The sequence below is a fragment of the Bombyx mori genome, chromosome 8 (genome assembly GCF_030269925.1).
Source record: "Bombyx mori chromosome 8, ASM3026992v2".
NCBI lineage: Eukaryota > Metazoa > Arthropoda > Insecta > Lepidoptera > Bombycidae > Bombyx > Bombyx mori.
Genome location: NC_085114.1, coordinates 10,580,115 through 10,604,173, shown reverse-complemented (window position 1 = coordinate 10,604,173; position 24,059 = coordinate 10,580,115). Strand labels below are relative to the sequence as shown.

At 35.3% G+C, this 24,059-nt stretch overlaps 2 protein-coding genes across 8 annotated transcripts in view; one reads left to right on the top strand and one right to left on the bottom strand.

Annotated features, from left to right (window-relative positions):
* The window catches only part of LOC101745443 (serine/threonine-protein kinase ULK1), a 49,538-nt gene extending 41,075 nt beyond the window's left edge, over positions 1–8,463 (bottom strand). For 3 of the 6 annotated variants that reach the window (XM_004932139.5, XM_012695475.4, XM_038012245.2), the window contains exons 1-2: positions 7,423–8,462; positions 775–951 (exon numbers count right to left, since the gene is read on the bottom strand). In XM_004932139.5, the coding sequence (XP_004932196.1) occupies positions 775–951; positions 7,423–7,548 (303 nt within the window). In that variant the 5' untranslated portion in view covers positions 7,549–8,462. 6 annotated transcript variants of the gene reach the window in all.
* A 5,371-nt stretch (positions 8,464–13,834) lies between these two features.
* LOC101745156 (density-regulated protein homolog) lies at positions 13,835–20,883 on the top strand. Of its 2 annotated transcripts, XM_004932136.3 has the most exons (4): positions 13,835–19,315; positions 19,401–19,571; positions 19,945–20,084; positions 20,433–20,883. In XM_004932136.3, the coding sequence occupies exons 1-4, from the start codon at positions 19,138–19,140 to the stop codon at positions 20,475–20,477; spliced, it is 534 nt and encodes a 177-aa protein (XP_004932193.1). In that variant the 5' UTR covers positions 13,835–19,137; the 3' UTR covers positions 20,478–20,883. The 2 variants fall into 2 exon arrangements, with proteins under 2 accessions (XP_004932193.1, XP_062525751.1); XM_062669767.1 differs by having other exon boundaries at positions 19,945–20,883.
* Positions 20,884–24,059: the final 3,176 nt, after the last annotated feature.

The window sequence follows — 24,059 nt, the reverse complement described above, 5'->3', positions numbered from 1 at the left end:
CTGGATAAAAAAACGAAGAAAGCAAGAAAAACGGGGAAATAAGGCAACATCCAATAACGGCAACATTCAGAAAGGGTCATTGTGCCTTAATGTAACAGGGTTATTAGGTTTTGGCAAAAAAAAAAGCAAATATCTTTGACGTAAAGTTGTTCAGTTGTTCATATCACTAAAAAAATATTGTGCCGTATCTTTTGTTGTTGTTGTTGTTGTTGTTTAATTCTACGCCACTACCTTTGTACTTCTGTTCACTACTGTTATCTCGATTACTTTACAATAAATACCCGTCAACTCCACTGTGTGGTTTGTGCATCATGGTTGACAAATAAATATCTGCTATGTGCACTTATTCCAGGTTTTGACATTTTGTCAAATACGATTGGTTTACTAACCAAATTTATTTTTTATTCAATTGGTCTAACAACGACGACATGTAATTCTTCAGTTGAAAACTTGTATAAAATATTAAAGTTCCTGCTCACTTACTTAATTTTCGTACAATTAAAAAAGGAATTACTCTGGTAGCGCATCTTTCAAAGGAATAATGGTCGATTTAAAATAGAGTAGTAATTAATTTAGATAAAAAAAAACGGAAACATACCGGCCTTGATCAGTATCCCAAATAAAATATCATTTAACAACATAATTTTATAACTATTTCTATACGTTTTTACAGAATATTTACATCGCAGTCCAATTACATAAAACACAAATTGTGGATATCAATGTGGGTAGCAAAAATTGTAGAGAACAATGCAATATAATTGGATGACTTACCTCCATGACAACATAGACATAGGCGGGGCTGTCCATGCAGTCGTGCATCGCGACCAGGTTTTTGTGTTGCAGAGCTGTCAATTCACGTAGTATCTTAATCTCTTTCACGAGTATCTCTGACGCTTTCTGGATGCCTTTCTTTGTGACCACCTTCACCGCAACAGACTGGGACGGATTCTGTCAAAATTAACAGTGATGTTAAAAATATATAGTTCATAGTCACAAAATCATATAATTTTTTTAATCAAGATGTCTCGTAGGTTCTAAAAAATGTATACAAAAAGAAATACTGATTATTAATAAATTCAGAGAGCTCTTTTTAACAAAGAGGTCAATAAACCCAGGTTTCGATACGTTTTTTCATGTTGTATAAAACATTTATCTCTTTCTTATAGTATTATTATTAGCTTATTTTACCAAATATTTAGTAAATTTGCTAATTTGATGAGACATTTTGGAGTTAAAAGTTTATCATAAAATCATTAGGTTACATTAATTTTATTGTAGTTGCGTGGTAAAAATATATACTGAACTATATCACCGCCTGCGCAATATCGCATTTTCAAAAAAATTTGCCAATTTTTTGTTTCTTAAAATTAGTATTTCATGTAGTACGTACTTATCACATATTTTTATACACATACTGTGAGATTTAATTTGACATTTTTTTTAGTAAATGAAATATATTCGTCGTGCATGTAAATATGCCAGTTTAAGCAGGCCAAATTCCGTACTTGTACCTCAAGGTCTATGTATATGTCAGCTGCCCAATAGTAATAAAAAATTGGCAGTTATCCTATTGTGTTCTATTGTATTCTATGTACTAATGTACTAGCTATTTGTGTAGGCACGTAAGTTGTTATAAGTTGATCCGCCTAATATGATATTGAAGTTAAAGTTGATTTCTCCTTATTCAGAAAGAGCTATTTTACCATAATGCTGTTCTAACATTAGCCCGCCCTAAATTCCGTGGGTTCGTGTAGCGCTTACATTGCGTGTGACCTGATTTCAACATAAGCCCAGCGGGATCAACGCAGTCAGAAGGTCTTTACTAGAGTAATTGTTATTTAACTTTACAACAAGATTAGGTATCTAGTACATATTTTGTTGATGGTATTACTGAGAATTCGTTGTGACTACTGTTTTCCAATAGAGTTGATAGTTAGTCAGAAATGAGAGGTTGATATTTTAGTCTCGTAGTCTTAATTCAAGATTGTAATGTATAATAATTATCTTACCTGTCAAACAGGGATACATGATAGGTTTTCAATAGAAAAAAGTGGACTCAATGTAATTGCGTGTTTAATTTTGAGCTTTTAATTTTATAAAATGATGTTATCCCTTCTGCGTGAAGGGATAACACGCCACACAGCTTCGTTGGAAAAATCGGTTCGAAAGCTTGAATCGCTGCGAAGCTGCGTAATCGAATTAATTCGAGCGTCTTAGGTACACATAGCAATAGACTTTATAATAAACAAAGTGTAAGCTACAAACAATTGCACCGCGTGTATTTTGAATTGAAAGTCTGTGACAAACACGATTGCAAAGTACGGTGTAAGCTGGTAGTTATTAATGACAGGCATATAAACTAAAGGGAGGTGAATATACTAAGAACAGATTGATAATTTCATAAATACTAAGTACTATTTTATCCTGAATAGACTAATTTTATAAATGTGAAAGTTTGTTTGTCCATAAAAACTGACTGTATTTACACAAGGTATACTTAATTATTTTTACCATAGTAAATACACATATAACTGGTGATAGGGCGTCTCGTGAGCCCGCACAGATAAGTACCTACACAGTGCCTATTTCTGTCGTGAAGCAGTAGATAATGCCTTTCGGTTCGAAGGGTGGAGCAGCCATTTTACTGTGAAAGCTGAGACTTAGAACTCGTGCCTTAAGGTGATTGGCGACATTTACGTGTTTGATTTCTATTGGCTCCGCTGATCACTGAACACCGGGAGGGTCGTGAGCATGTCCACCCATATTGGCAAAAAATAAATAAAAGAAAGATGTCCCATAATAAATTCGACAGGGAATTAGCTGTTTCATAATTTTTCCTACTAACGGATCTACAAATCGATGGTGGTTTATAGTATGTTCGATCCCATAAACCAAAGATTTTTTTATCTGAGAAAATGCATGTTTTTTCATTATTTCTGAACTTCAAATTAAATTAGGATGAATCCTCAGGGCATAGTATGTACATAAATATACAAACACACATACTTGTGATTTCATATGAAATAACATAAAATTCTTTATATAAATTCACTTAAAAAACGCTTCTTCATACAAAGTTTTATTAAATGATGCAGTTGCCATGAAGACGCGGTCAAGGTTTGACGATTGGAGCTCTGTTATGTATCATAGGTAGGTATTATCAATAAATTTCTACTCATTCGTTAATATTATGCCTCTAACCTGGTTGTTAAATAATTTATATTAGTTTGAGACATTTTTTTTTAATCATCTCAACAGCAATATTATATTTAATATGCTATATTTAACGTTTACCACCGCATACATTTCCAGTATTCCTACTGGAATCTTCGGAACAACTTGTATGTTGAATATGGAAAATTTCTTGAATCTATTTTCGTCGTCAGATTTCTGCCTTTCGTCGATTGATACCTACACTTCGTAAACCACGTTTTATAAATTATCAATTATAATAACAGACAAAAATCAGTAGCGACTTTAGTTATGTACTTAGAGCACATATAATAAATGTGGTAGTATCCTATTAATATATTGTTAGGGGTTAAAGTATGAAACTGCAGATTTGTACTGAAAAGTTGAAATTCGTTTTTTTTTTCATTTGACATATTTATTTAATCAAAATATCTAGCATTATTATCTACACATTACTGCCATCTAATAGGAAAGTAATTTATGCCTTTGCGATAGAACTCTGGTGATCTAGATTCTACAAACTGTGTAAAATTATTTTATAGTACTGCCTTCTGGTAAGAAAACTTTTTAAGGCGTAGATAATTGTCCAAGTCACGAAAAAATTGTAGTTCGTTAAAGCAAGGTCTGCGGAATACGGAGGGTGACGAATGGTTTCTAAATATTGTTAGTAAGGTAACGTTAAACCATGCTACTAATTCCTGGATAGTTTGACTCGGATCGACTTTTACCATCTCTTTCAATTCATTGTTATTAACATGTGTGGGCGGTTTTCCACGTGGTTTGTTCTTCAAATCAAAATTTCCATCACAAAAGCGTTTAAACCAAAATCGCACGGTGCGTTCATTAGCAGTCCCCTCTCCAAACGCAACATTGATATTGCGAGCTGCTTCTGCAGCGTTAGTTAGTTCCGCGTCGGAACTCGTATTCAAAAATCACTCGAATTTTCGAAGTATCCATCTTTCTTGTCTAAGCTCAATAAAAAAACAACTGAAAGTCGATAATCGAATGTTGCACATTTTTTAAAAGAAGAACTTCATTCTTACCATTAAAAAAGTTTCACTCAAAAATCTCAAACCACGAAGGTTCTGTCAATTCGAAGTACCTATTATAATAAAACGGCAATTTCATAATAATATGTACTTTAACCCCTATTATTTTATGCTCTCTCGTGCGGTTATTGAATCATTCCGCCGAAATATATATAGGATACCAATAATTTTATATATTTTGATGAACTAAATAAACAAATGAAAAACTTCTAGGTGGTTTTAATAATTTTCTTTCCATCAGATTGTTTTTGTAACTTTGTAAGATTTTCACAAGTACATATTTGTGTTATACGAAAAAGGAAATGGAAATGAATTTCTTTGTTACTAGTTCATCATATTCTACAAATTATATTTCGATAAGAACCGTTTCGTTACGAAAATTTTATGCTTCTCATAACATATAACATAGAATTCGGTGTTTTGTGATGTGAGGTTGAAGGATATTGTATTTAGTTGAGCTCACGTGCTGAACGCCCTTGAAGACCAGTGTGCGCAATGCGTAACGCATTGTGTGGTACTATTGTTTGTCCCGGGACTGGAATATAACTAGAATCCGGCCGCTCATAAACCACATCCCGAACACACAGGTTATCAACAAAGTGATCTCAACTGACCATTCATATCTTTTATTATTATTTCTGTATTTTCTATATATTAAGTATATGATTAATATTTTATTCGAGATTTATTTCGCACGAACTATTTTACTTCAAATCTTATAATGATGACTTGAGTTTTGTTTAATTTGTTAAACAATGACCTTTTTTTTCTTTGATAAATTTAGCTTTATAAATATTCATCTAACATAATTATAATAGAGTCCGCTAATTATTTTGTTTATAGGAGCATGCAGGGTGCTATTTTTATATATTTGGATTTGGTGGAGTTCTATGCATTATGGATCATCCTTAATAGAACTCCTATACGTTAACCCAAATTTATCCTGATTTTAAGCACAACTAGTATATACAAAGCTAAAAATTTCATGTAGTACAGCAGTATCTATCACTAAATAATAGAAATTGGACAAAAACCTGAATGACGTTATCAACAATAATTTCAAGAATACCTTGCACATATATTTAGAAGCTTGGAATAATAACAATCGGAATATCGATCTAGCAAGTAATGTCATCAACTCAGTACAATATCTTCTCTTGGTGAATATAGAGCTAATATAGGGTATCGGGCAAGATGCTACTTTTTTTTTTCCTACCTAATCTGATAGCCTTGAGAGGCCATTTCAGCGGAACCTTAACTAGCAGGTGAGCTCACGGGGCTCAAACCTGACGACGTTGCTAACACGAACCCTAGCAAAAGCCGTGCTTCGCAGAATCTACCACCGGATCGGAAAGGCGGCCCGCTGAGAAGATCCAGCGAGAAACTCAGTGGGCTGTGTCTGAGGGACGATACTACAGGACACTTATTGAAATCTGCCACAGAGAATTTCAGCATTGCAGTGCAACTGCATAAAGTAACTTGACTGATGAAGCGACCAGCAGCTTCTACATGGAAGATGTAGAAACTATATACCTCATACCTTGTGTGTGAGTCTTAACAAGGACAAGAATGGGCTTTTTGGCATTGTTTATCTGGAAATGTATGTTTATTGCATCTATCTCCAAACAATGCTCTGAAACTGATGGGTACAATGTTTAGAGATAAAGAGTAAGGGACAGAGGAATGACACAAAAACCTCAAGAGTCAAGTATCGAAAAATATTTAATATATGTCCAGCTCCTAATGAAAATATATGTCATTTGGAAATGATTATAATAATATTTGCATGACAACATAAATACCTATGTCCACCAGTGGACATCTGTGAGTTGATAATGAAACACCATATGCAAAATAATAGGCAACCAATGGTAAATGTTACATCATTTCAGTGGCCTTGTGATTCTTAGGGTTTATAAGTAATTAATTGAGTAGTGTTGAGTTTTAGTTTGTGGAAACAACTCCAATGTCATGAACATGAACATGAAATGAACAATTTGGTGCTTAATATTTATCAGTTGGATGGGACCATCCACCTCAACAAAAAAGTGTCTAGATTATATTATATAACACCTGTAGAATAATTACTTTATTTGAATTACTTTGAATTTAATTGATTACTTTGCAGCAGAAATAGACAAGATAATTCAATTATTATGATTCATTTAATACTACTCAGATTTCAACTACATATCTCAATGTAATCAGTTGTATTTTTATTGTTGTTTAGGGACTGGGAACCACTTAGGCTTGGTTTATTTAAATGAAAATTTGCTTTACAAGGTAATACATCAAAATCAGAACAGATCAACATCTTGTAGCATTGCATGTCTCACAAAAATACAACATTGAAATATTATGCAAGATTAAGCAATGCTTTCTAGTGTAAATGTGCTGCAAAAAATATAATTTTAGTTAAATGTTTTATGATTAATGCTTTATTCAAGTGCCACCACCATTTCCTTAAATGTAAAGTAAGTTGTTCATTGACTGTTTCTTTGATGACTGCTCATTATTTCTATAGATGATTACATTGATGATGATTACCTGTACTCTAATAATGAGTAAAGTAAGTAAAAAATTGGTATACATACATATAATATGAGATCAATATTTATATAGTGGTCCATGCTGCCCATGATCAAACACTGTGGTGGAAAATCAAATGTGGTCACGATACTCAGCAGTGAGGGAATGATGAAGAAGAATTTATATAGGTATTAAGAGAATACATGTCTCACATTAAAACTTTATCATCTTCATTAATGATTTTTTCTCACTATTGTACGTAATTATAGATCTTCACATTTTAAAATGTAGATTCAAATAGCTTTCTCTTTTGTTTATTTTTGGCGATAAGAAAAAAACAAAAATGACGCTACTCTAGACATTGAGCCTTCTAAGTAAACAAAGTTGTTTATAAATATTTCTTGAAATTTATTATTCATTACAATCAGCTGATTGTTTGTCAAGCATTAAATTCAAATGTAGTCATATAGGCGCAATCACTACAAGTCTTAGATGTCTTTGTTACGATATTGCTAGCCCGCCTGTTAGAATACATAAGGATTATAAAACATAATAAGATCAAAACTGAATCAGTTTTCAGGCTATGCAATGTATAACTTTAACATATTTACGAGATGTAGAGAGATACGTCTTAAATGTTGACACTAACCTTTCTCTTCCTTCCTTTGTAGACCATCGCAAAAGCACCATGTCCAATTATATCTTGTTTAGTGAACTCGTAATCACCGACTTGGATAACTTCCATTTTCACTAATTTTCCCTTAACCACGGACATGATTCAGATTTTATTTACAGTCTTTCAAATTTTAAGATCAATAATTATTTGTATGTTACGGATTGAGGAACTTGACTATGTGCTACATTCTGATTATAGATAGCTTTTAAATCACTTCCCGGTCTGTAAGGCGCTAATGAATTCAATTCACAAAACAAAAACACTAAACTACCATTGTAAGTAATTAAAAAATTAAACAACACCCGAGAAGTCCAAAACGATACCTAGTGATTTTATTTTGTGTTGATTGAATGAATGCTGAGTGTTGATTTTAGTTAGATTTTTTTTTTTTTTTTAATTTATTTACGGCCAATGGTTACAAGACCTTATAGCCTATCTTAAATTAATTTTCACGCATGGAATACGTAAAAATTTACAAGTAGTTATTAAACATTTCCTATTGTGTTAACAATATATCTATAAATTGGTTTAAAATACAACGGGTTTGATAAAATTTCTTCTAAGTCCATCCTTACGCCTGTTTGTAAAGGCGAGTCACCCTTACAAGCATCATCCAGCTCAGACACTAAAATTAATCTATTTATATTAAATTTATGACATTTCATTACAATATGTTTCAGATCAGCGACCTCATTGACACAAAATTGACAGTTTTTGTCCGTTGCTAAACGTAGTTTAAACAAATGAGCAGGAATTCTACAATGACCGAATCTCAATCTATTAATGGTGGTAATGAATTGTCTGGAATTAGCTTCTTTAAATTTGTTATACCAAGGTACATGTGGCGGGGTATTCTGTATCTTTGTATACCATTTCCCTTTTTCTTGACTTATAGACCTCCAGTGTTCATACCACAGCGTTTTAACATTTTCCGATATTTTCTGCTGGAAGTCAGTAAACGGTACTTTTGTTACATTAGTGTGGTCTTCGTCACATGCACCTCGCACTGCACAGTCTACAGCTTCATTGCCAAAAATACCACAATGAGCAGGTACCCATTTAAATTGGACATTCTTTCCTCTTTCGTTTAAATTTGCCAATATTTCTTTTATTCTATAAATAATATAGTTCATATTAAATCTAAAAGGATCACTTTCTAGTGCTAACAATGAACTTTTGCTATCAGTTAAAATTAAAAAGTCAGAACTATTTACATTATTAATATACAAAAGTGCTGTATAGATAGCGTAGCATTCAGCAGTAAAAATACTGCAGTGACTGTCTAGCTTGAAGCATCTAGATTTCTTCAGTTGTGGATCATAATATGCTGAAGCTACTCTACCTGAACATTTTGATCCATCTGTATATAATTTATAAATATTTATGTTAGGTAAATTGTTAATATATTCATAAAATTCAACTTTAGACCCAATTTTTTGAGAATCTGTTTCTACAGTCATATTTATAGTGGTATAATTGTTGATTTCATATATAGGCAAAAGGTTAGATGAGTATATATTTTTGAATGTATTTTTGATGCTAAGAGAAATTTGAAGCATCTCTGGTAAATGATCAGACACAAAACTGCTCATATTGATATTAGAACTGCCCATAAAATCAATAGGCAGATCCTTAGGTATTATCCTGTCAATAACAAAAACATTGTCAGTGGCCAATAGCTTCAGACAAAATCTCTGTGCGATCTGAAGACGCCTAAATTTTAACGGCATAATGCATGCTTCAGATTCCATGGCATTAATTGGAGTTGAGCACATTGCTCCTGTAATAATTCTTAGTGCCTTGTTTTGAATTACATCAAGTTTTCGTAGATATCTAAGATTTGCATTCATGTAAGCTAATGAACTATAATCAAAATGACTCCTGACAATGCTTTTATATAACAGAGACAAAACCTTAGGGTCAGAACCCCAATGAACTCCAGCCAGAGATCGCAGAATGTTTAGTCCTTTGCAGGCATTTCCAATTATGTTATTAATGTGTGTTTCAAATGTCAGTTTTGTATCTAACCAAACACCCAAGAATTTTTTATGTAACAACCAAGACAATGGACTATTGTTGTATAATATAGGTGATATCTCATTTAGGTTGACAACCTTTTTACTGAATAACATTGCCCCACTTTTATTTACACTTATATCTAAATTTAAGCTATTGTAAAAACATTGAATTTGAGACAATCCATTATTCAAATTTCTAATGGCATTGTTAACTTCTTTATTTACACTATATACAACAATATCATCAGCAAACAACAGGCATTTGACAGAGGGGTCTACTAAATATCTGTTTATCTGTGAAGTGTAAATGCCATATAATAAAGGAGAGATTATAGCACCTTGCATTGTGCCTTTATAAACATATCTAGGTCCATGTAGGATATTGTTATATTTGACATACATTAACCGTTCATATAAAAAATTAAATATCCATTTACAGACTTTGCCAGGGACACCAATATCACTAAGAATCTGTATAAGTAAAGAGGGATTGACATTATCAAATGCACCACTTATATCAAGGAAAGCGCAAGCTGTGTATGAATGGCTGTGAAAAGAATTTTTAATATCTGTAACCAGAGACATATAGTTTTCTGCTGCACTTTTACCTCTACGGAAACCAAATTGCTGTTCAGGTAAAATTTTAAATTTTTCACTATAAAATTCTAATCTCAATTTGAGCATGCATTCAAATAGTTTACCTACACAGGATGATAGTGATATTGGTCTATAAGAATTATAATCATTTTCAGGTTTATCAGGTTTTAGTACTGGAATAACACACTGTGTTTTCCATGAATCTGGAATCATTTGAGAGGACCATAATAAATTATATATCTTTAATAGAGTCATTTGGGCATTAGGGTGTAAGTTACTAATTAATTTATAAGGGATGTCATCGAGACCAGGAGTACTATCTTTTCTAGATTTTAAAGCTATTTTAAACTCATTAATACTAAAAGGGTTTGACAAAAAACAGCCTTCAATATTTCCAGGTGAATTAAAAACTACATTTAACTTAGTCATGTCTATATACTTCTCCGGTGGAGATATTGGAGCTAGTTTATCTAAATACGAGGTGATCCATTCATCATTTTTAGGTCTATTTTTTAATCCTATCCTTTTAAATTTCCGCATGTAGTTCCAAATAATAGTAACAGGAGTGTATCTATTAAAATTCTCACATAATAATTTCCAACCACTCTTCTTTTTTTCATTTAGTAGCTTTTTTTTAATTGCATCAACTCTTTTGTATTGGATGTAATTGTCTATTGAGGGGTGGACTCTGTAGTTTTTTAGAGCTAATCTGGAATTGTTAACAGCTGTGAGACAGTCATTGTCCCACCAGGGAGCTGGACTTTTTAGTTTATAAGGAACCTTGTTTATAATTTTAGGTATATTTTCTGATTTTATTCTATTCAATATGTTACAAAATTCATTATAAGTTTCTAGGGGATTGTCTGATTGAAATTTTAAATTAAGAAATGACTTTTCACTTGCAGAATGGTATGTTGACCAGTTGGTCTTTCTATATATGAAGCGCTCTGATGGCTCACCTATTACATACTTTTCTATGGATGTTTGGATATGTGTGATTGTAGGGAAATGATAACTCCCCATAGGATCGCTATGCACTGTCCATTCACATAAAGGTGCAACATTTGGACTAACACACATTATGTCAATTGCAGATGGGTTGTGATGAACTGTACCTACGGTGGTTGGAGATCCGGAATTTAGAATGCAAAGACTACATTCATCTAACAGATTGAATACATCGTTACCTCTGGAATTTGATGAAGCACAACCAAATGCAACATGATGTGCATTCAAGTCGCCAGCCAGGAATACTGGTTTTGGCAGTTTATTGATAATAGTTTTTAAAGTTTTGTATTGAAACCGTCCACCTCTAGGAGGACTATATGCACACAACAAGGATAAATTTGCATTCTTGGTTTTTAGAACAACTGCAGCTGTTTGTAAATATTCATGGTAAGGTGTACAAATCACCTGATATTTAAATGTGTCTTTTAATAAAATTGCTACACCGCCATGACCATTGGGTCCATTTTGAAGAACAATATTGTATTCAGGTATATTGAAGGGACTGTTTTCTCTCAGCCATGTTTCGTTTAACATACAGATATCAATATCATACTCAGAAAGAAAGTTAATCAATAAAGGTTTTTTGTTACGCACACTTTGAATGTTAAATTGAGCAATTGTTAGAAAAGATTTTAAGTTACTCTGTAAATTGTTAAAACTAAAATTTGCCATTGTCTAGACTAGGTTTTTTAAAAATATTTCCTTTATTTTATTAATTGTTATGTTATCATCATTAGATGAGTTCGCTAAAGTAACTAGTGATCTTACAATAGCGTTTAATATAATGTCGTTGTTGGCAATTTGTTCTTTGTTCATTATAATATTATCTTTCTTGTTAAATGAATTGCTATTGTTATTTACAATAGGTTTTTCTTTAGTTTTTAAAGGTGGGAAGTTTTTATCGTTACTTGTTATTGATGCAAATGTACTGTTTTTGGGAATTTCTGACCGTTTTAATTCAATTTTTTTCTTTTTTATAGGGCAGTCCCGGGATACAGCTAGATGTCCCCCACCACAGTTAATACATACTAAAATGTCAGATACACACTCTTTGTAATGGTGATCTCCTGCACAATATGAACACATTTGCTTACTGCGACATACTTTGGCGGAATGATTAAATTTGAAACATTTGAAGCACTGTATTAGAGGTGAAATATATGTCTGTACTTCGCAGCGAAACAAGTTGAGATACACATAACGGGGTAATGTAGTTGTTGAAAAAGTTATAGCCACAGAGCTCATAGGCATTAACTTCTTGTCTGCATTTCTTTTCATAAACCTCTTAATAGATATGATTTCAGCATCGCTACTAATATTTTTATAGATGTCTTCGTTGGATAAGTCTGTAGGCACAAATTTAATCACACCCACCTTCTCTACTAAGTGCGCAGGTATAAAGGCGCGGAATTTGTGCTTGCTGAGAAAGTTGTCAAGTTTGATAAAGCTATTAGCATCTGCAGCTTTTTGGAAATTCACACCGATTTTATATGCATTAATTCGTGAAACACATGTAATGCCTTTGACATTTTCATTTAATAAACTTGTTAATTTTATTGGATTTTTATTTCCGAGTTTTTCTTTTTCCTTTGACTCCACATAAACGGTATAGTTTGCAGAGTCGTTTTCCAAGAACAATCTAGTGTAGTTCGTTTTAAAATATATTTTATATTTATCTTCTTCAAAACTATTACTTACATCTTTGGTGTTAGCGTATTTTCTTTTCTTTTTGTCTGAATGCTCTTCCCCGTCACTATGCTGTCCCATTTTACTAAATGGGACGCAGAGCGTCAAAACTTAAAGTTATTAACTTAGATATCAGATGAAAATAATTTAAATTCAATTACGAAATTAAAAAAGCGCGCCTTGTTTGACTTCCCGCCAAAAAGTCTATATCCCTTCAAATTTCAATAGTAAATCATTTTAGTTAGACAGATTTCAGTGCTGCCAGATGTCAGATTGAAAAGTTACAAAATGAAATGCTACCAAAAGGAAATTTTAAAGCTGTTTAAGTATGCAGTTCTTAAAAATATTTCTCAACAACCATTTACATTTTTTAAATATTGAAATTGTTGACCGAGCATAAAATGTAATAGTTATCATTAAAAAAATTAAAAAATGTAACATTGAATGTTTGTATGGTTGGCTGAAAAATTTGTTGACTAATAAAGTGAATAGTGACAGCTACCATCTAGCTATCTATCTCTTAGGTTTATGGCGTTTCCTTTTAGATTTCGCCAATGTCAAGTGTATTTAATATTACGGTTTTACATAACAATAAAACCGATATTATGTGCCGAGAAGGAAAACATACAGCATTGTATTATAAAACATACAGCATTGTATTATGAAGAAGCAGTGTGTACTTAGCTTAGATTCCTTGTCTATGTCCAACCATAGACAGTCAATTTAGTTCCATCTTTAGCCGCTAGGTGCTGCCAGCAAGTATAAAGGGAGCGCAGCCATCTTTGATCTTCATAGTCTTCACCAGGAAGAACTTCCTGCAATGCTGTATGTTTTCCTTCTCGGCACATAATATCGGTTTTATTGTTATGTAAAACCGTAATATTGATGTGCCTTTGGAAAACATACAGCATTGTATTATGAAGACGTGTTTGTTATCTGCTGGTGAAATTATTAAGCACAACGCTATGATGAAATAGGTAAAGCCATAATAAAATTATGAAGCGCAATGATAATGTTCATAATTTATATAATTATTAAATCGAAAAAACAGTTGTTAACTTCCATGTTAATTCAATAATTAAAAAATATTTATAAGTTTGTAATAAACATTTTATCTTGTATATACAAGAAAATGTATAAATTGTATAAATGATGTATATACATCATGTAGAAGTAAATGTGTTGAAAAAAAGAATCGTGAGGATCTTTACGAAGCTCTATTATTCGGCAATAATTATTGTAAACGTTTGGATGATTTGCAATTGCCTCTAGAAAGTATTTCGTCCATTGGTTCATTATCAATCCATCTCAGAGGCTACTGCTGATCTACAACTTCTTAGAGATGCGTTGATGCCATTAAATCGTAAGGTTGAACGAAGACCAGTTTCCAATTACAGTACGGGATGCCGCTTTTGTGACAACACACATAGTTAGAAAAAAGTCCTTACGAATCTTACCGGGCATGTCTTTAGTTTCATGTTTAGAAAGCACTTATGCAGATTATTGACGAAAATGGATTTCAATTTTAGACCCAAAGACTGGTATCAGAAAGATGTTTTTCTCTGTTATCAAAGAAACTGTCTTTAGAAATGTTGAGCAAAGTAAGGTCATTAACTCTGCGTCCCGTAGCCAGCAACATGGTTGTTGGTGTCCTTCAAGCTACATTGAGGCGTGATGTGGTGGCTGGGTTTGAAGAAAACCAGTTTAGAACTATTCTCGGATCTCATGTGAATGGGACTACACTTAGTAAAATTGTAATAAGTAGTTGAATTTTGTTTAGCTATTCCGATGGCTTTTTTAAAATAGCAATTTTTATTAGAGAGCTTGAGAATGTTTGCTGTCCTACATGTATTTCGCCCACAGAAAGTCGACAGCGTTGCTTTATGATGCAGAAGGATTGTTTTATAGGCAAAATTTTCTTTTTGGAAAAGAAGAAAGAATTTGGCAACATCTGCAGACTTAGGATCAATTTTAAAACTGTAGCACCATATGCACCATCTTCTAGTTGCTGGTAAGTATGCTGACAAAGTGGATTGACACCAGCTAATTTTCAATAAATCTTCTCCTTTTTAGACCAGTCTATTATTTGTACAACCTCCCCCCCCCCCTTTCTAAGCTTTCAGGGTTAATGTTTAACCTGTGGAGGAGGCAGGTTTTGGATTTCGTGCGAGTTATCTAGCGTTCGGGATCTGAGGGCTTGGAAACCCAAATGCTTTCGCTCAGTCTGGGAACACTACCAGGTAGGTTCCCTAGACACTGTTGAAGTGAGTCCGTACTTTGGGGAGAAGGTTGAGAGGAGGAATTCTCCATGCTAGTTGCATCCTCTACGGTCTGCTGAAGGTATCCAATCTTGGTCGGCGAATGTGTTTATATCCGGATGACCCCACTTTCGAAAAACTTTTGTGGTCACTTGTGGTAAAAAGTGCCATTTCGCAGGTTGATTTCCTCGTGATAGCCTGTCGGCTATGATGTTGTATCTCCCCGAGAGATAAGCTGACAGTTATCTTGAACTTATCGCTTAGGTTTAAAAATCGAAAGGTCAACGTTAGTGAAATACTTCAAGATTCATTTTGATTGTTACTACCATTGCAAATAGCTCTTTTGTGGGTGAGCCGTTTCTGTCGTTGAGCTGACCATAGACAGGACGTTAATATTTTGTCTAATTGTAACCCCTACCCATGTCCGAAGCTTCCGTTACCAGGAAATGGTTGGTTTTGGGTCTCGGCAATGTTTGACATGTGGCTCCGCGTCAGCACTGCATTTGTAACCCCTACACATGTCCGAAGCTTCCGTTGCCAGGAAATGGTTGGTTTTGTGTATCGGCAATGTCTAACATGTGGCTCCGCGTCAGCACTGCATTTAATTGTTAACACATGCAGGATGCCCTGTTTTTTACCCCTTTTCTTGAAACTTCGCAAGAAAATTTGCAAGTCAGCATAGATTGATGTAATTCCGTCAGAGTTTGAGCTAGGATGTTGTTGAGTGGCCACTTCATTTCTCGCAATTTTCCATCGAATCCCTAGACATGTCATCTCTTGAACCAGTGTACTAATTGATTTTTTGTAAGGCTGACTTGGCAGCCCAAATAATCCAAGAGCTTTACAGCTTATGTGGCCTGAAGACTCAACTTGGACTTCTTTTGATGGACCTGGTGGGATTTGCGTAGGTGGGATAACACTCAACATCCCTTTGCACGCAATGTTTCCGCGACCGAGCATGCTATGCAAGCAAAAAAGGTGTATTTGTCTTCATGGACCAAGAAAAAATCGCGTAGGTAGGTTAACATTTGACTTCCCTATGTACGTAAGGTCTTCGCGACCGAGCATGCTATGGGAGCAAAAACGTTTATTTGTCTTGGTGAAACAAGATCATGTCGTGTAAGTAAGCTAGCACTTCGATTTTGCACGCAATGCCTCCGCGACCGAGCATGCTGTGGAAGCAAAAAGGTGTATTTGTCTTCAAGGACCAAGAGAAAGTCGCGTAGGTACGTTAACATTTGACTTCCCTATGTACGCAAGGTCTCCGCGACCGAGCATGCTATGGGAACAAAAACGTTTATTTGTCTTGGTGAAACAAGATTAAGTCGTGTAGGTAAGCTAGCACTCGACTTTGCACGCAATATCTCCGCGACCGAGCGACCGAGCACCCTATATAATGGAAATTGACATGCCAGCCCAGATAATCCAAAACCTTCACAGCTTCTGCAGCCTGAAGTTTCAACTTGGATTTGTTTTGGTCGACCAAAAGGAAGTCGTCTAGGTAGACTAGCACTCTAGTTCCTTTTGCACGCAAGGTCTCTGCGACCCAGCATGTTATGGAAGCAAAAAAGGTTAATCCAAAAGCTTCACAGCTTCTGCAGCCTGAAGTTTCAACTTGGATTTGTCTTGGTCGACCAAAAAGGAAGTCGTCTAGTAGACACTAGCACTCGAGTTCCCTTTGCACGCAAGGTCTCTGCGACCCGCATGTTATAGAAGCAAAAAGGTGTGGCTCTGAAGCCAGATCGAAGGGTAGGCATGTCATTTCATACTAACTCATAAGAAGGTACCGATTCCTTCCTGGAGGTACTGATACTGGTACCTTGGTACTGATCCTCAAGAAGTATCGACGAAATTTTGCGACTGATACTAGAAAAATATTCCTGAGAAATGTTCAATTCTATCATCCAGTCCCCTGGGTGGAGAAAGTTTGGTACCTAGGTGTCCGAAAAAGGTGTTTTATCTTTACGACCTTGTTCAACTCTCGAAGATCGAAAATTGGACGCATTGATCCGTCGCTTTTCTTCCGCAGAAAATTTTTTTTTTTTTTTTTTTTTTTTTACGGTATTTGGTAACCATACATGGTTTACAAATTATTACAATTTTGGTGGCACTCAGTGCCTCCCGTCGGTGTCTTCAATTGCCCCCCTCTGGATTGTGCCAGATGTTACGGACTATGATTGTTTATAATGTTTGGCTTACCTTTTGTACGAGATCGTGACAAATAGGGTTGTAGCCCTCCGAGGGACTGAATAGATTTCAATTTACTATTATCAAACAAAAATTCCTCAATGAGTGGTGCGTTGGCAACAGGATACTTTGTTAGAGACCACGGAAATTAAACTTTGACGTCTTATTTCTATACATACGGCCCTTTTTTCCGTATACAATTTAAAACGCTTTTTACGGGTAGCTTGTACGACGGAGACGATTTGTCAAAGTTTTCAGTAATTATGTTACAAAGATTATTAGTTTAAATCTGTTGTGTTTTTGTCAAAATTTCCGTATTGACGAGATCAATTTGTTTACAACAATTTTCGTTACGTTCAATTGTTACACACAGTTGATGCATTATTAGATTTACAACGTCACTGACCTGGTGGGATAACGAGCCGATTCGAAGATCGACCGTTACCTTTGAATCCCGTCGTTTCTTACGCAGAGACTCCTTTTGTTCTTTTTCGCTTGACGAGCTGTTCGAACGCGAGGCGTCTCCATCGCGTCTCGCCTGGACATCTTCCCTCTCGGAAATTATGGAGCTTGACTCAACATCACCTCCAACAGATGACGCGTGATTCATGGCGTCCGATGATAGGATTGGTAAATAATACTCGTAATGATTGCAAAATAACACTCATAGAAACACAAAATAAATATTTTTTGCAATTAATAAGAAGTCGAATAAATATTTGTGGACTTGCGACTTCACAGTACGAAAGTACACAACGCTATGAAGATCAAAGATGGCTGCGCTCCCTTTATACTTGCTGGCAGCACCTAGCGGCTAAAGATGGAACTAAATTGACTGTCTATGGTTGGACATAGACAAGGAATCTAAGCTAAGTACACACTGCTTCTTCATAATACAATGCTGTATGTTTTATAATACAATGCTGTATGTTTTCCAAAGGCACATCAATACTCTGCTTTCTATAGCGGGCTTCGTGAACGAGCAAGGTCACAGATATTCACTAGGAATTAAGTGAGTAGCTAAGAATGTTTGATGACAGGATCTCTGTTGATTTACCTAAAACAAAAAATTGAAGCAGGAAAAAACTTTGAAAAAGGCACAAATTATTCAATGCCCACGCAGCCTTTTATTCCTCCATCTGAAACTTCGGTAGTATATTTCACACCATCCGGCTTGGGTCCCGGAAGGCGCCGAATGTTAGTCGGATCGTTTTAAGGGTCGCTCTCTTTATCTACTGTATTCATGGATGTGGGTATTGTTTTGTGAATTTAGTCTTGGTTGGTTGCCATGTCTTTTGAGATCAGCCTTTTAAAGGTGAATAAGACCTCTCAGTCGCTGGTTACCACTTCATGGACGCTAAGTCGCTAGGTAATGTCACCACCGTCTGATATTCGTCGTTGACATTTTACTGTAGGTATGCTTTTTTCTGACTACGCTTGCTTTTATATATCCGGGCTTAGGACTGCCAATGGTGGAGTTTTATTTGTAATGTAAGTTTTATTAAGTAAAGAACATTAATTAATTTAAAGTTATTATATTTAAAAGATATATATATTTACTCATTCATAGAAAGATTCGCCAGACCTCAATGCTGTGTTCATTGGAAACAAAATTATCTACAGCTTTTGAAAATATGTTTAATTATCAATAACGTACTAGGTAGGAAATATGTACCTACGGAGGTTGCCTGTCCCTGTAAAAATGCCAAACTTCGGAAATATTATATAATCTATGCTTCGGAACGTCAATGTGACTTTGAAAATAGTATAAATTTTGAAAGCTTAAAATAGATGAAAAGAAAAAAGTCAAATGAAATTCTGCCTAGCGAATAGCAATAAAAGAAATAGAAGTTTTTGATTTCATTGTTCATTACTATATTTTGAATAATTAGAGTAAAGTAATGAAATCGTAAACGTCATTCTAATCAATTGTAATGGCTGATAGAGATCTATCAATGGGTCCTCGAGAAGGGGTTACATACCCAATAAAGGTTCAATACTGTGGAAACTGTTCCATGCCCATAGAATATTGTGAATATTATCCAGAATACGATAAATGTAAACAATGGCTGGAGAAGAATCTTCCGACAGAATTCGAGAAAGTAAAATTAGGTAACTACGGTAACAGAGGTTTCAGAGGTTATCTCTGCTATCGTGTTAGTAGGAAATTATAATTTGGTGTAAATATTATTTTCAGACGAAAAAGAAAATACCGGGGGTGAAGAAGAAAAAAAACGCCAGAAGCGTGGTGGCAAGGGTATGTTAAAATCCAAGAAGAAAGAAGATGTTCCCAAGTTAGTGCAGGTATCTCGTGCTCCTCGGGGCAAGAAGAAATCAGTCACAGTCGTGTCTGGATTGAGCACTTTTGGTTAGTATCTTTGTCTCAAGATATTATTCAAGCTTAACCACAGAGAAGTGCAAAAAGCTTAATTAGACCTGTTTTCATTATCTTAGTACGAACATTATCATTGCTCTTATTGTGATGTCCCTAAGTATAGACTTTATGTCAATGCTCCCTAGAAGTGACTCTTCAACTAGCATCACACAGCAAATGTTATATATGGTTTAAATTCTAATTGTAATTTGAAGTGTCTTAGTTTTGTAGACAGGAAATTACTAATTGTATCAATGGCTGTCTTGCATTATGTTCTACTAATAAAATATCATTTATTAAAAGCCATTTACAATACAATACTTTTAAACATGCAGATGAGTAAACCATTGCTATATTTATTTTTCAGATATTGATCTAAAAGTAGCAGCAAAATTTTTTGGCACAAAATTTGCTTGTGGATCTTCAGTCACAGGAGATGATGAGATAGTAATTCAGGGTGATGTTAAAGATGATCTTTTTGATATCATACCTGAAAAGTGGCCAGAAGTGAGTGAAAAATTCTTTTTGTACAGTTTTTACATTATTCATTTGACTTGCTCTGGGTTCCAATAGTCTAGAATGCAAGCTTTGTAATTGTATAATGTTGTCAAAGATTGAAAGGGAAAACTATTTCAATTATGGCCTGTAATAATTTTTGACTGCTAGTTACCCAATCAAGCTGTTTTATGTAACAATGTGAACTGCTTTTTTAACATCTTCTACACCATCATTATTGATAATATAATTAAGATAATCTTTAGTAACTTTACAAAATGTCTATGAAACTGGTTTCATAGACATTTTGTAGCCTAAATAAATAATTCGCTTTAAAAAAATAAAACATCTATTTTACAGATTGATGAAGACAGTATTGAAGATCTTGGTGATCAAAAAAGGTAGTGTCCCCTACACTAAAAGAAGATTACACCAGGATAATACATTATTTCTCTTTATAATGTTAAAAATTGTCATTTCAAAATAATAGTACTACAATTTATTTTTGATCTACCTCATTTTTGGCAAGTATATTGTTATTTTTCTAGAAAACAAAAAGAGTCTTTAATTTCTAATGTCGATGAGTTTTTTGCAGATATTGAATATCTGTAAAGAATTTTAATTTATTACTGTATCTACGGCCAACAAAAAAAATTGTTAAAGCAAACCACTTACTCCTTTCATGTTTGTTACAACAGTTTACCTAATCAAGCCATGTCTTTTGCACACAATTTTACAATAAAACAAGAATTGTCATCATAAACTTATTTTATTAAGCATTTGTACTGATAAAGTGTCCGAATACCTTAAACTCCTGTTTTATTTTAAATTCATGTAGTTACTAAAATTGAGGTTATTGAATGAAAACGAATTAAAACAAACTTGCTTCTCTTAACGCTTATAACTTTACATTACTACTGATTACTGAGGGTGTCAACATAGACCATAGAGAAATCAAAAAGTGTAGTAAAGTCTAGTAAAGTTCTTACTGATGGTATGACCTCTTGTGAGTCTGCATGGATAGGTACAACCGCCCTGCCTATTTCTGCCGTGAAGCATTAATGCGTTTCGGTTTGAAGGGTGGGGCAGACATTGTAACTATACTGAGACCTTAAAACTTATATCGCAAGGTAGGTGGCGGCATTTACCTTGTAGATGTCTATGGGCTCCGATAACCGCTAAACACCAGGTGGGCCGTGAGCTCGTCCACCCAAATAGCAATAAAAAAAAAACATAGTTTTCCGTCACATCGACCATCATCGCTGGCTTGCGTGTGCTGTGTTATCTCTATTTCTGAACATAATGCTTCATTTCTACTTCTTCCAAGCAGAAGTTCAAGTTCAAAAACACATTTTGTCATTAATCCACATTGAAGTGAAGTGAGTTTTTGTATCTAATCTAATACAGGTAACCCTATTGTAACACGGTGTTTTACAACACTATTTCACTGTAACACAAAAAGAGAAATTCCTCAAAATCCTCTTATAACACGGTACAAATGTACAACGCGATAACGAGATTTTTGTTTAAAATCTTAAAGAAATCTATGCACTATGAACACACAGTATAAGGGGATAACCGAAAATTTACAGCTTATTTCTTATGTATAGTTAATAAATATATATACATATATAATGGCATTTTTTTTTTTTTTGTTGCTTAGATGGATGTACGCGCTCTCAGCCCACCTGGTGTTAAGTGGTTACTGGAGCCCATAGACATCTACAGCGTAAATGCGCCACCCACCTCGAGATATAAGTTCTAAGGTCTCAGTATAGTTACAACGGCTACCCCACCCTTCGAACCGAAACGCATTACTGCTTCACGGCGGAAATAGGCGGGGTGGTAGTACCTACCCGTGCGGACTCCCAAGAGGTCCTACCACCAGTGATAAAATAGTTGAGATGTTTCATTCAAAAAATTACTCTGCTTTTTGTACTGGCTTTTTTCATTTATCACGGTTCAATAATGCCGGCTGTACACGCTCGTCTCGTTTTCTCGTGTGCCTCTCGTCCGCTCTCGTCGCGTAGAGGCTCGACACGAGACCACACCATGTAAACACTCGTTGTATCAAATAAACTTCGGATGCTTGTTGCGATGGACCTAAAAGAAACTGACGCAGTTGGCAGACAACTAAACTAACGTGTGTACATGCGCGCTTTCTTTGTTATCGCGAAACTCTGAGACTCGGGCGCAAAAAACCGACACGCTTGCGAGAGCGAACGAGAGCCATGAGACGAGATGAGGGTGCCATTTACACATTCGACCACGGCCTGTCTCGTGGTGTCTCGACGAGCGTTTACAGACGACGTAACGCGGGACTTTGTAGGAACATATCTACCGTGTTATAAAAGGACTACCTGTAATTACATCCCTTAACCTATTGTTTTGTCAGGCAATGCTCATGCATACACGCAAATTAGTCGTCGGTGCTGGGTATATGGACTCCGGTAGTCTGGTCATTTACGTAAGCAAATAATCTGCTGTACATCCTGGTATTAGCATAGTACCTATGCGATATAAACTTTATAGCCCAAGAGCCCGCGACAGCCAGACCTTCGTTATTTTATAAAAGCTGAAAGTTTCTCTGTGTATGTCTCCAACACAGGTAAGAACGACCCGCGATTATAGAGTTTCGATTGTGGTTACTTGGGCAGGTAACAGGCAGTAAAGGTATATAAAATAGTACCTTAAATTCGTTAAAGTATAAAGGTTTTTTTTTTAATATTTACTCCAGAATATCTTTAGAAATCATGATATCCGTTGCCGGACACTTTTTCCAGTTGTTACCCCCTGCCAGACACCCCTAAACTTTAATAAATTTTAATTATACTTTCGTTATACTATAAAAGCTAAATTTTATATATGTTACTTAGGGACTTATAAAAATATGTTACCCCAATAGCCGGACAGTTTTAATGGTTCTTACATCTTGCCAGACACATTGAGAGCCCGCTGTAGGTGCGAGCGCGAGGTAGCAACTGTTCAAGCGGGTGTGAGCGAGATAGAGTGCTTAGTCTATTGTGATCTTTTAAGATATCCAATAAAAAAATTATTTTATTACGTTCATAGCAATATTATAGAAAATAAAAAATGTTATTTTAATATTATAAAGTACAAACAAAATATTCGCTAAATTCCGGTACCTTGGCTGCACTGTAACAGACACCAATGACAGGGAAGATGAAATCGAAATTCGTATACAAAATACCCTACGATGCAGTGCAGCCCTACACCCGGTTCCCTCTTCGAAGCTACTAAGCAGGCGCACCAAGATTCGGATATACAAGACTCTAGTCAGACCGATCCTATTGTATGGATGCGAAGCATGGACGCTCACACAGAAAGAAGAGGCAAAACTTCTCGTGACGGAGCGAAAGGTATTGAGAAAAATACTAGGACCAGTTCGGAAAGAAGACGGTTCTTGGCACGTCCGGAAAAATAAGGATGTGGAGAGGCTTTTTGGTGAGCCAAATATTCTGGGGGAGATGAAGGCACGGAGGCTCGGATGGCTCGGACATGTAGTACGTATGGAGCAAGATCGGGCTGTGAAACGGGTGTACACGGGTGTACCGGAGGGACGCCGCCCCGTAGGGAGGCCCAAGTACCGCTGGTGTGACGCTGTGGAAGGAAATTTACGGGAGCTCCAAGTGTCGGACTGGCAAGGTGTTGCGCAGCGCCGGGATGAATGGCAAAGTTTATTGTCGGAGGCCAAGACCCACTTCGGGGTCATAGCGCCAGCTCAGCAGTACAAACAAAATATTACATGTCAAAGAAAAATATTTAATCGTTCTTATAATTTTCCTCATTGTCGTCGATATTGCAAATTATATCGATATCAATATCGCCTTATTCAGTCGAGTCGGCCTGAGGGGCCTACGAGGGGGGGCATAGCTACTACCGTATCCGATTTGAGAGTAGGAGCTAAGCGGTAGTAAGACCTTTGAGAGGGCGCGAGTCCTTCTAAGAAATCAGACCATCTGGCAT

What these genes read in the sequence shown, in the direction of transcription:
- LOC101745156 (XM_062669767.1), top strand. Translation starts at nt 19,138, where the DNA reads ATGGCTGATAGAGATCTATCAATGGGTCCTCGAGAAGGGGTTACATAC. An exon ending in ATTCGAGAAAGTAAAATTAG is followed by an intron (nt 19,316 to 19,400) that starts GTAACTACGGTA and finishes TATTATTTTCAG; the next exon opens with ACGAAAAAGAAAATACCGGG. An exon ending in GTCTGGATTGAGCACTTTTG is followed by an intron (nt 19,572 to 19,944) that starts GTTAGTATCTTT and finishes TTTATTTTTCAG; the next exon opens with ATATTGATCTAAAAGTAGCA.